This window comes from Vicugna pacos, chromosome 32 (assembly GCF_048564905.1).
Source record: "Vicugna pacos chromosome 32, VicPac4, whole genome shotgun sequence".
NCBI classification, from domain to species: Eukaryota; Metazoa; Chordata; class Mammalia; order Artiodactyla; family Camelidae; genus Vicugna; species Vicugna pacos.
In genome coordinates this window covers 2237692-2250840 of record NC_133018.1, presented here as the reverse complement: position 1 = coordinate 2250840, position 13149 = coordinate 2237692, and the positions used below count along the sequence as shown (strand labels likewise).

The 13149-nt window shown below is 51.8% G+C and overlaps 1 protein-coding gene across 1 annotated transcript in view; it reads left to right on the top strand.

The window, feature by feature from the left end:
• The window catches only part of CRKL (CRK like proto-oncogene, adaptor protein), a 28225-nt gene extending 18529 nt beyond the window's left edge, over window positions 1-9696 (top strand). The window contains exon 3 of the mRNA XM_006219083.4: window positions 6295-9696. Coding sequence (XP_006219145.1) covers window positions 6295-6429 — 135 coding nt within the window. The 3' untranslated portion in view covers window positions 6430-9696. The remainder of the gene's footprint in view (window positions 1-6294) is intronic.
• Window positions 9697-13149: the final 3453 nt, after the last annotated feature.

Genomic DNA, 13149 nt, shown 5'->3' with positions numbered 1-13149 from the left:
GCAGAAGCAGGCATCCATCCAGCCCTGCCCCGCTCCGAGGTCCCCAGCGTGCATCAGAACACCCCTCTTCTAAGCAGACAAATGAGATTGCTTACATCCTGCTGTGGTAGCTCTTAGCTCTTAGCTGTAGATCAGTCTGGTGTTCGAGTTGTGGCCAGTGCACAGCAGAGAACCTAGCTGTCTGCATGGCCACCACCTGGAGACCGTCCTGCTCATCGTCTGCACGTGCAGCTTTATGAGGGGCTTGTATGGGGTCTTGGGTTGTCCTTAAAGCTTGTTTGACCATGGTCAGGATTGCTTATGTTTCTTCAACTGAGAAACGAGCAGAGGTCGGGTTTCTTAGGACCAACTTGGCGATTCTGGGCAGTAGCCTGGAATGTGATTTCATTTTAAGATGTGCAGTGGTATAATTGGGTTTCCAGAACATCACGTCCTTGGATCTGTCATGTAGTCGGTAGCTGGGAGAAGGAAGCCATGTGATTGCAGGGGGGGCAGAGAAGCATGAAATGAGGTGGGAGCCCCGTGAGGCGGTGTTGGAGATAGAGTTTGGTTGCTGTTCCCATGCGGAGAGGAGGTGTTGGGCTGAAGAGCAGAGCGTGACCCAGTTCTGTGTGTGTTTTGAGGAGGTCTGTCTCTGCTGTCCTTGGGCCCTGGTGCTTGTCGCTTCTGTCCCCAGAACCTTGCTGCTCTGCTCTGCTCTGCCATCTGTCTCCAGGGACATCAGCCTGTAGCTTTTTCTCCTTTCCCTGATTCTGCAGACTTCTCTGAAAAGTCATTTACAAGAGACGTGTCACGAGGAGTGCAGAAAGAGCAAAGCACGCTCCCTCCCTCAGAGATGCTGTCAGGGTGTGGAGGGGGCTCCTGGCCTCCTGACCTCACAGAGCTTTGCTCTCCAAAGATGCCAGATGGGAAGTACCCATCTGGAAGTACCCATCCAGCAGGTGGTTTGCAGAATGTCACCCAAAAGAGGAGCAGGGAGCGAGAAGGAGGTGACATCTCGCATTGCGGATGCTGCTGAGCATCCAAGGTAGAGGACCGGACGGGCCATTGACATGGACCTCCAGAGTCTTTGGTGAAATGGTGGAGCAGGTGTCAGGACGGCAGTCAGGATCTGGCTGGGGGAGAGGAGGGCTTGGAGATTGGGCTGAAGGTCTGGGCTGGCAGAGCCAGGCAGTGAGAGGCTGCAGGGACCCAGAGGTGGGGGCCTTTGCAGGAGGTCAGGGCTTGTTCCTGGACCCCAGACAGGAGAGACTTACTCACCTAAGATGTGGGAAAGGCTGCCCATGACCATGTTCTCAAGAAGATTGTCACATGTCAGCCAAGGCTAAACATGTGAGGCAAAATTCATGCTCTCTGGGCCTCTGGTGTCCAGTTGAAAATAGAGAGGTCGCAGGGTAAAAGACAGTTCCCAAAGTATTTCCTGTAGGACATTAAATGAATGGGGTAAATAAGGACATTGATCTTGAGGAGAAGCCGTTGATCCTGACACTGTTGGCCCAAACTGCATCGCTTCTTTTAGTCTGTTATTCTTGCCTTAGTCTGGGGGAGGAGGGTAGTTTTTGTTCTGTTTTGTTTTTAAACATTGGTCAGAGTCGGATCTGGCTCTGACTGCAGGCCTGCCTAGGGCTGCCCAGGTACCCTCAGGCCGTTGCCCCCATGTAGATCCCACCTGGGTGTTAGCTCACCTGGTCCCTCCCGTCCTCAGCAGTCTCTATAGGAACACACCTACACACCCTCTTCCTGTCCTGGCCTTTTTGGGTGTTTATTTTAATACACTGATCATATTGTATTTTCTGTAAGTTAATTTGGAATGATGCCAGTAGTTTTATATCTGAGTTTTCATTTCTTTCCTACTTCATTGTTTTAAAAGTAAAGACGGATAGGGGAGGGTGTAGCTCAAGTGGTAGAGCGCGTGCTTAGCATCCACAAGGTCCTGGGTTCAATCCCCAGTACCTCCTCTACAAAAAATAATAAAAATAAATAAACCTAATTCTCATCCAAAAACAAAAAATTAATTTTTTAAAAATAAAATAAAGACAAGTAGTCATTGTCTTAGGTGAAAAGGAAATGAGGAAAGAATATGATCATATATTGGAAAGAGAGGCTGGTCAGTGACACAGCGCACATCAGTGGCCTCGTTGTGCTCCAAAACCAGACAGCAGGATCCAGTTTAGAGAGGCCGCGGGTCTCGGAGAGTTGTGGGGGTGGGGGTTGAGGGGTCCAGCTGCAGAGCCTGGGTTTGTAGCATCCCAGGAGCTCCTGCTTGCAGAGGATTCTCTCTGCTCCCTTAAGCCTGATCTTAATTTTGTGTTAAATGTTTCATTATCATGTCCTAAGTTTGGGCTTAAATTTTTTTTAACGGAATAAGACAATCAGATTAGGCACAAATCATGATTCCAGATTTCCATTGATTTCAGCTTCCAGCTTTGTGATTTCTGCAAAGTCTCCTGTAACTCAAGATTCTCATTTGCAGTAGAGCTTTCCTTATATCATACCTGAAAAATGTCTTCACTAGAAACAAATATGATTATAATTTGAGTTTTCCTGTTTTGTGACTTTTGTGTGGTAGATAAAGGAAATCCAAATTATAAAGTTAAATCCTTGGTGCACTAAAAGAATATGATTTTTTTCTTAATTATCAAACATTTGTGTGAATATCCTAGTTTTGAATAAGAGAGACATTTCTCTTTTTGCCATCTGTGAATAAAAACATTGTTACTCGGAGAAGGGAGTAGTGCTTGAACTCCAAGCACTAATTGTAAAACAGTGTGTATTTTAGAAGACTACTAATGACATTTTAAAACTTCATTCTTGTATTAAATCAATTTATTCTCTCCCCTAAACTTTTATTTCCTTTTAAGGCAAAACTAGAGAAAACTTGTCTTTTCAGTGGTAATTTTTTCCCCTGAAGTATTTTGTAACTTATTTTTTAATATAAGTCTTGAAGTAGAATTCTTAGTTGTTAACTTGCAGATTTTAATTGTTCAACCAACTTAGCTGTTTCAGTTGAGCAGTGACATAAGTTTGAAAATAATTATAATACTTTATAAATACACGCATTTGGCTTTTTACATCTTGTATTTCTCATATATCTGGTACATGCAAACAAAAATCTGAATACTCCAGTATGTTTATTTTTATCATAACTTTTCATTGTATAAAAATCTAATTTTTTGAAATTGAAATGTAGTTGATTTACAATGTTGTGTTTCTGGTGTACAGCATAGTGATTCAGTTATGTTTATGTATATATTCTTTTTCATTATAGGTCATTGGAAGATACTGAATGGGGAGGGAATAGCTCAGTGGTAGAGTGCGTGCTTAGCATGCACGAGGTCTCAGGTTCAATCCCCAGTACCTTCATTAAATAAATAAACCTAATTGCCTCCCCAAAAAATAGAAATAAAATACTGAATGTGGTTCCTTGTGCTATACAATAGGACCTTGTTTATTTATTTTATATATAGTAGTTGTATCTGCTAATCACACACTCCTAATTTGTCCCCTCCTTTCCCCTTCGGTGACCGTAGTTTGTTTTCTATGTCTGTGAGTCTGTTTCTGTTTTGTAAATAAGTTAATTTGTGTCATTTTTTTAGATTCCACATAGAAGTGATGTCAGATGATATTTGCCTTTGTCTGACTGACTTCACTCAGTATGATAATCTCTGGGTCCATCCATGTGGCAAATGGCATAAAATCTTAATTCTTAATTACCAGATTAGCTCTATAAGCCATCTTACAGTTAAATTGAATTGGTTAGTTTTCCTAAGTAAGAATAGTTTGATTCAGAAATCAGACTGGGAACTTAGTGCATGCGTGCTTGCTTGCTTCCTTCCTTCCTTCTTTCTCTCCCTTTCCTTCCTTTCTTTATTTCCTTCCTCTCTTTCCTTCCTTCCTTCCTTCCTTCCTTCCTTCCTTTCTTCCTTTCTTTCTTTCCTTAATTTATTCTGTGTTCTAACCAGAGAGCCTCAGGGGATAAAGTTCCTTTTCCCATTGTCATTTTGGCAAGGACTCCCAATAAGCCAGTTGCCACGAGGCAGTTCACATTGGGTAACAGCACTGTTTTCCATGTAAATATAGTGACTGCAGCCTGCTTTCTCAGTAGGTTTGGGGAATTACAAGTTTGATGAAGGGGAGGGTGTAGCTAGGTGGTAGAGTGTGAGCATGTATGAGGTCCTAGGTTTAATCCCCAGTCCCTCCATTAAAAATAAATCTAATTACCCCGATAAAAAAGAAATTATTTTAAAAAAAAGTTTGGTGGGCTGGGTCTGTACATCCCAGCAAGCCAGTAGAGTGATGAAATCAGGAGGAGGAGGGTGGGAGTCCACAGACAGGGCTTTCACAGACAGGACATCAGGGGCAGAGGGGGCAGGAGAGTGGCCCTTGACGTGGGTGGGCCGTGCTGCCCTGGCACTGTATGAGGGGCAGGGATGGGTGCAGGCTGGCTCTGGACCCCCGCTCCACGGTGACCAATCTGTGTCCTCGGGGAGGGTGCCAGCCTACCTTCAGGGGGTTGGTGTGTGGAGGACCCAGGGTGAAAGTGTGTCTGAAAGAGTCCTGCATGTGGGACCCTCTGAAAACACGGCCACACGGGCCGGTTCCTGCCTCTTGGTGTCCACCGAGTTAGAGACCTAGGGCCCACTGCTCCTCCACCCCGCTGGAGCCTGTCCCCCAGCTCTCCACAGCCTGAGCCCTCTCCACGAGGCACGTCAGGACCAACTCACCAGGTGTGCAGACTTGGTGGGCGGTGACACAACGTGAAGTTGTCTGCATCCCACCCACACGTCCATAGTGGTGCTCAGGGTCACGTCGGCCACATGTCTTCAAACCCCTATAAAGGGGATTATTCTGGTTTTCTTACAAATGGCTCATCTCGTGTTTGAGGTGTGTTAGAGTCTGGAGTTGGGTTCTCCATTTGTGGAGCTTTTCCTCATTTTAGACACCTTCAGTTTATTTAAACAAGATTACTGGGTTTGTGCGTTTCTGCTGAGCCCTAGACATCTTATGAAGTAATTCAAATGAGTGTTTCAGCGACAGCGTCCCTCGCCTGGGTCCGCTTCAGAAAACACTCCTCCTTTTCCTCAGAGTGCAGTGGTCCACCTGGTGACCAGGAGGGGCAAGTGTGACTGCCCCAGGCCCAGGAGCTCCGGGGAGTTGGAGGGTGGGGTGAGGGTGCTGTCTTCACAACAGTGGTATGTCCCTTGGGCTCAGTGCTGTGTGCCCTGGGCTCCTCAAGCCGCCCTGGTGGCTCTGGGATCCTGGGTCACTCAGGTCAGCTGTCACCTTGCTAGCCCAAGCTGTAGCAGGAAGTGCTTTTTCCAAATGAAATATTGCGTGGAACCCCAATGTATTTCAGATTAAAAGGTTTTCAATATAAAAGATATTTTTAAAGTTGAGATTTACAAGAATTACTTTAAAAGGCATGGGGGAGCAGTCAGCTGTTGTCATGGGAAGAAAATGTTGGAAATAACATAAGTGATAGATACAGTCTTGTGTTAACCCCCAGCATCCAGCTCATTTCTGAATGTACTTCGTTACAGGTGGTGAGAGGGGTCTCTTACCCTTTCCCTTGCCGTCAGGGAGCCTTCAGTCAGACGGGCTGGGCAGAAGGGTTATTCTGAGGAGAGTGGCCACAGAGGCTGCTCGCAGGGCAGCACGCTTGACTGTGCTTTCAATTAGAACTGTTGTACAAGTTTAATAAATTGGGGTCCCTGTCTGACATTTGTTGGACCCTTAAAACACCTCTTTAGAGTTCTGTTGGTCTCCAGGCAATTTGAAAACCACGCCCAAGTTAGAATCCCTGCCCCTCCTCGGTGAGTGGAGGCAGCCTTAACCAGTACCTGTCCTCTGGCAGCGGGTGAATTCCTACTACCTTGTGGTTCAGAGTCAGCCCAAAAAGATGCTCAGAACTGGGCTTCCTTCCCCCACGGACTGCCCTGCAGAGGGAACACCAGGCCAGGGAGGCGGCTGAATGTGTATGGCCATGCTGGCACTTTTCTGATGCACCTTTCTGTGTGAGTGAACTACTCCCGTGAGCCAGGTGTTCATTCTGTCCCATACAAGTCAGTAGCCAGTTCGGAAAAAGGAAGAGCTGCGCTCTGCTCAGAAGCTGAGCAGTACCTGGGCGTGTGGGTGGTGCTGTGTGTCTTTGGCATGGCCAGAGTCTAGGTTTGAGCACTGAGAAAAGTGAGTGAGTCCTAAGAACAAAAGGTGTCGGTTCCTCTGCGTGGGACAGTTTGTGTGATTTAGTTTTCGGAGAAATTGGTGACTTTGCCTTCTTCCTCCCCCTTCCAGGTTGGTGACATCGTCAAGGTCACGCGGATGAACATCAACGGCCAGTGGGAGGGCGAGGTGAATGGGCGCAAGGGGCTCTTCCCCTTCACGCACGTCAAGATCATCGACCCTCAGAACCCAGACGAGAACGAGTGATGGCTGCTGCCCTGTGCTTGCTGCTCGGTCGTCCTGCGCGGAGTGTCTCCTTCGACGTGGGAGAGCGTCCTCTGGGCAGGTCACACGCGCTGCCGACGTCCAGCTCCTGCAGTGGGCAGTCTCACACACATTGGAATGCTCTCAGTGGCTGCCCGGCATTTGTATCATAGTCGTGTTGTCAAAGAGTAGCCGACCTTAGAGTTCTTTGGATCATAAACTGGAAACCCTGGTGGAGGCACACACGTGGGGGACTTGGTGGGGCTGGGGCTTCCTTCTGGTCAGTGCCCTGCCTGTCCCAAGGCCTGACTGCGGGTCCCAGGGAGCTTGAGCCCACACAAGACGTTGCTGGCTGTGAGCGCAGAGCCAGGCCAGCCGCCAGTGTGGTTTTCCTGGAAGAGCAGAGGAAGTGAACCTTAAAGAAGAGGGAATTCTGCCCTAGACTCCCCAAATCTGGCTTTTCTTTTTTTCTTTCTTTCCTTTTTTCTTTGTTGCTTGGTTTGGTTTTGGAAGACTTAATTAATGAGACCTGTGTGTTCTGAGCAGGTTTTTAAGTAGCAGATTAGGTTTTTGTGATGTTATAAGGGGTGGCCTGTGCCTCTGAGCCTCTCACCTGGAGTCGCCACGACTAGAGCACGAGAGAAGCAGCCCTGAAGAGGGCCTGTACCGCCCAGATCACAGACGACAGCAACAGAGACCGGCTGTGTGCGCAGCTCTTGGATTGCGTTGTCCCCAGAGGCTCCAGGGCCAGGATGACTTGCCTTGTTGGCCAGTGACATGCGGAGCACGGGGCCGGCGCTCTGTCCAGCCTTTCAGTGAATGCAGCCCTTTGCAGTATAGGACCTCGGGTTCTTTGCATTGGAGGTAAAGTGAATCTTCCAGTTCCGCTTACTGAGGCCCAGTCCTCAGGCTCACCAGGTTCCCTTGGAGACACTGCTGCCACTGCTTCTGGTCCCTGAGCCCGCAGCTCTTGCAGGAAAAGGAAACTGGTTGACGCATTTGGTGTCTGTTGTTTTCCACGTCACGTGCATCATTAACCATTTACCAACATGGTGTTAACAGTTTCCCTGTTGGCTGAACGAGGCCTAATCACACCAGCCGGCTGGTGCAAGTGTGTGATCGGGCCTGCGTCCGCAGCACAGAGCAGACTAGAGTTCTGGAACTCCTCCCTCCTGGACACTGGTGAAGACAGGCCTCAGCTCAGAATGAGTGTAGCAGACCTAGACGTGTAGCAGCAACCTAATAATTAGTAACTGTCACTCAGCATTGGCTGTAACCGCGTTCTGGCTCCCAGGGGTCTTAGGGTTTAGGATTAGAGCAATTATTCTGGTGATAGAACCAGCAGGACAACCAGTTTTCAATTTCTCCCTTTATTTTAATTGAACTGTAATTGATTCCCAACGTTGTTTCAACGTTGAGTTTCTCTTTAATCAGATGTTCCATCACATAGGTCACCACATTAAAGAGCCTTGAGAGTGTTCTGTGACAAAGTCAGTGGTCAGTTGGAAAAAATATCCCTGTCCGTCTGCAGTTTTCCTGAAAGAGGCTCCTCCACAGGCTCTTCCTGACTAGTGAGAACCGTACCACCTCCTGTTGCAAGAGTGCCCCGCAACGAGGGGCACGTGTGTTGTGGGGCCACACCGTGCCTGGAAGCACCGCTCGCCCTGGTGCCTGTGGCCCACTACCCTAGGGCCCCTTGCGGCTGCGGAGCACGTCCCTGCCCAGAGTACCGACCCAGGCCTGAGAGCCACATCCAGCTGAGTGACTTGGGCCTTTCAAGGACAGCAGTCAGCTTTGAGTACGAGGGGTTTCTGGCTGTTTTGGAAAGCAGGGCTTCCTTTCAGCCACGTCTGCTCGACGGTCAGTAGCAGGACCTGGCCCACATGGGTCACTTCAGAATCAGACCTCCGCACATCCAGGCTGGCTCCGTGCAGCTCTGCACAGTGCCTCAGTCATGCACCCCTCGAGGACGCCCAGGAGATGAGATCGGAGCCTGGAGGAGGGGAGCCTCAACTCCCGAGTTCTCCAGACGTGTGCCAAAACTGGCACCTTTCTGACTCAGAACCTTACTAGTTTCTAATGAGGCGGGGAAGTTCTTCTTTTCACACTAAATATACAAAAAGCAGTACCCCGCCCCGGCTTGGGCCCGGACTCCCTGGCCGTCTGGGAAGCCTGCTTCAGGGAGTGCTTTGAAGCCCCAGGGGCACCACCTACCTGCCTGGGGGGCTGCCTCTCTGGGGCTGTTCATTACTACTTGCTCTGCTCACTGTGTCACTCAAGAGCATACATGGGTGTTAAATTAACTCGGGAAGAGAGCGGATCATGTACTGAAGGGCATTGATAGTCTAACGGGAAACTTACCTATGCTGGGAAGGATCTCTGACCCAGGAGTCTTCCTTGTCACCTCTGCCCGGGCAGGGCCACCTGACGAAAGTTACTCAAGAGGAGGATTCGTGGGCTGGCTGCCACCTGATGACTGTCACCCAGACAGATGCCTCCTGTGCTTGTGGTCGGGAGCCCGCAGGGAGGGCGGGGCAGCTGCCCACTGGGAGCCCGAGTGCCCAGCCCCACACTGGCTTCTCCTGCAGCTGTTTACAGGCAAGGCGGGCCAGGACCCACGGCCACTGCTCTTGTGGTGTTTGCTCAGAGGAACATGAACATTTTATTTTTGAAAAGGGATGATGTGTTTTTGTGCCAGGTGTTTATAATTTAATCTTTTAATAATATTATGTTCATTAACCTCTTAAACTGAGTGGAATCTCAATTGTTTTAACGCCGTACCTAAGACTGATGCTTTCTGTGGCCACCACTGAGCTCCCTCAGCCCCCACCCTCTGGGACTGGCGGCCCTTGGTCCCGTCACTGCTGTGGGTGTGCCCTACGGAGTAAGAGGACAGTCCTCTGAGGCGGGGTCCTTGTCTGCGGGGGAATGGTGGCCTTGCCTCTCAACGGTCTTCACTGTGTGTTTTAAGATGATAACAACACAACACAAAACTCCTTTGACCTGTAACTTAAAAATCATAAATTTCAGGCAATATTTTCTGTGTAAGCTTTTAAAATTATTTTTGGGGATCATAGCTTGTTTTATTTTGTGCTATAAAATTAACAGTATTAAATGACTTATATTCTTAGAATACATGGAGTGTCTTTTCTTGCCAGATCAGTGCCTTTTTATTTTTGTATTCCATTTTACGTTTCTGGTCCCGGCGTCAGACCCTTGTTCCCATGGCCTGTTTGTACGTTGTCTCAATAAAACTTGCATCAGCTGGTGGTGGCGCGGCTTGTGTTTCGGTGTCTCCTCAGTGCTGCCTGGAGGCGCCCAGCCCCACCAGCCCGCTGGCAGTTCAGCACCTGGTGGGGACACCTTTGAGATGGTGGGCCTTGGCACAGCCACCCCCTCCTCCAGGCCCAGGGAGAGCTTGCATGTCCCCACTGTGGGCTCCCTGTCTGGTGCTCGAGCCTGGGTGATGGGCAGCCTTATCCCAGGTCAGGGCGTGAGGCCTGTCTGGCTTTCTCAAGCCCTCCTCTGTTCCTACATGTCTGTGGCCCTCCTGACTACTCTGGGGACCTGGACAGCTGGAGGTGTAGGGGGACCCACTAGTTTCCCTGCCACCCCTTGGCCAGAGCCATCCCCATACCTGCTGGTGTGTCCAGAGTTCTGTGGTTAAGCCCAGGAAGTGGGACCAGCCTGCAGCATGCTTGCTCCTCCTCTCAGGACTCTGCACAACTCAAGAGACGCTCCTCCTGGAAGAAACAGGCCTCAGAGACACCTTTGAAGAGTATTTTCAGCCTGAAAAGGTAAACTTTGTCAGCCACTCTGGGCTGGATTCCTCCGTGGGAAGAGCTTCTGGGAAATGGGGCTGGGCAGGGGCTGCCTCCCGGCTGGGTGGGCATCAGAGTCCAGTCCTGACACCCCCACAGTGACTTTGCATAACTGGCCCCTCTCTTGGCTTCCCAGCAGGAGTTCAAGGCCTGTGTCTGAAGTTGGGGCTGCAGAGTGGGGGCAGAGCCCACGCATCCCCCACCCATGCCTACTGCCCCAGGAGCACCATTGGACTTGCCCCTTGAGGTAGCCTGTAACCCTGCAGCCCAGCACTGAAGTGGAGTAAGGGGATGCAGTGAACCCTCCTCCAGGCCAATATACTGAAGGCAGCCCCGGGGAGCCTACTGCACAGGCTCAGGGGTCCGAGGGCGGCCAGGAACTGGAGCCCTCAGGGTGGGTGCTCGAAACTGCCCAGCGGCCAAGTCCGGCACACGGGTGGGTCTGCCCAGTAGCTGTGTGGAGGGCAAGGCCAAGAGGAGGGGGACCAAGCCCCCTGCCTGCCCTCTGAGGGGCCCACCGACATAGTCCAAGGAGTTGGGGAATTAGGCTTTGACATCAGAGTTGAAGGAAAAACACCAATGTCCAGCGGAAGGTCTCCCCTACCCTGTCCACTCCATTCCCCAGCCTCCCTGTTGATTATGTGGCTTACTCTCCAAACTACAAGCAAATACTCTTCTTCAATGTGTTCTCTACAGAAAACTATTCACATATCAGAGCCTGGGGACAGACCAGAACTCAACACACCAGCCACTTGGGGAGGGTGGAGGCTGGGCTGAACAGCTTTGCGGGAGCTGGCTGTGCAGTGTTGGAGGACCCCAGAGAACCAGAGGTCGGGCTGTGTAGACTAGCCTGGGAGGCCAGGAGGCTGGGATGAGGTAACAAAAGCAGCCAGGGAGTCCTGCAACCTGAGGGCCCCCACTCTCTGCTTCCAGAAGAACAAACTGGTGTGGCTGAGGGAACCATCCCCGCCCATCTGGCCTCAGCTCAGACGTTGGCTGTGCCGTATCAGCGTCCCAACATTTCCTGGGGACCAGTTAGTCACACCGAGGGCTCCCCCTCTGAAAATCCACTTAAGTCTTCTGCCCCCAGAACCCAAAGCTCAGGGCGGGCCCTGCTGACCCTCAGACTGGCCTCCAAGGGGCGCCAATGTTGACCCCATGTTAGAGGTTGCTGCTCTCCCTTTCCCACCCAACCTGCCCGGCAGGCTTGGAGACCCCAGGCTAAGAAGAGAGGGAACGGGTAGATGACAGAAGAAAGGGACAGGCTTGCATGGTTGGGGGGCCCAGGGATCACCCCTGCTTCTCACCTCAGCCTTTGGGGTGTCTGTTGGGTCTGGGGGGGCCCTCAGCCACCCTTGCCAACTCACTGCATCTCAACCTGGGGCTCAATTTCCCCCTTTGCTTTTGCCCCACAGGGTCTGTCAGGGCCACTCTGTTGGGTGCCACTGCGTGGCCAGAATCAGGACCTCAGGCAGCCCAAGGCTCAGAGGCGTCCTAAATCTGTTTCCCTGGACCCCCGCATCCATGCGCACCACCCTGAGCCTGGCACCTCGTGAGGCCGCACACCCGGCTACCTTCATTTTAGCTTTTGCTCCACAAGGATTTTGTCACTTCTGTCCCCACCGTGGGGCAGCCAGAGCCTTGGGTCCACACCCAGGGTCCAGGCATCTCCCCCGGTCGTTGGCCTCCTCCCAGCCCCGACACTGACCTGTCCCCCCCAGAATCATCTCTAGCATCCCCCACCCCACACCCTGAGCACCCTGTGTCCTGTGCTGGCTCCACACCTATCAGGGTGCCCTGGGGGCAGCCCTGGCTGGAGGGCCCTGTAGTTACTCCCACGACTCCCGCAAAATTGGGCAGAAGCGGGTCACTGACCCAAAAAGATCACAGACCAGGACTGGAACTTTGCACTGGAGACCCTGCATCCTTGGCCAAGCCTGGCAGGCCTCTCCCCTCCCACTCCCCGCCCTCTGCTTCATAAGCACAGCATAGCCCAGCCGGCCAGGAGCCAAGTCTCCACTCTGCCACTCACCAGCAGTGTGGCCCTGGGGAGCTCCCCGCCTTGCTGAGCCCTCGTTTCCCCATCTGTAGAGGGAGGTGATGCAGGCTTTCGTGAAGAGTAAGGAAACAGATGCGTGCGAAGCGTGAGAAGCGTGTGAAGCCACAGCTGTGGCCATTGCTGAGGCACACCGTCTTCCTGGCTGGGGGGCCGGGGAGAGGGGTGGCTGCAAGGTCAGCACCTCTGTGGAGCAGGGGCGGCTTGTTGAAGGCCCGGGGCACCAGGCCTGAGCAACAGCATCTGCCCAGTGACAGGGCCTCTGCTGTAGAAGGGGCAGCAGCTGCACGGTGGAAACCAAGTGTGGCCACAGAGGGATGGACTGAGCAGAGCCGCCCATCCTCCAGGCCTGGGCCCCACACCTGCCTGCACGAGGGTGCCCCTGCAGGCCCTGCTCCTGTCCAGCCCTGGGTGCAGCCAGACTCCGTGAGCTCCCCCATCTGTAAAATCAAGGGAGTTGTGCCACCCCCAGGGATGCCACTGTCTTTGTCATCCTTACCGGAGGGGAGGGGAGCAAGGCCCAGAAAGGGAAGACAGCAAAAAAGAGGGCCCCGCCCCAGCCACCAAGGGAGAGATGGGACAGCAGTCAGGGGACCTGTGTGTTTAGTGACAGATGAGATACCGCTTCCCTGGACCGTGTCCTTCATTCATTTCCCACATAGTCACCGGGTTCCAGATTGCTGGAAGGACAAGTCCTCCCTGACCACAATGCAAAGATCTGGACGGTCAGCACAGCGAAACCCTGAGGGGCCAGGATCCAGAAACAGGCAGGGCCTGATCCAGTCCAGGCAGGCTGCTCAGGGAGGTTCCCTGGAGGAGGGCACGCAACAGGGGGATGCACCCTGA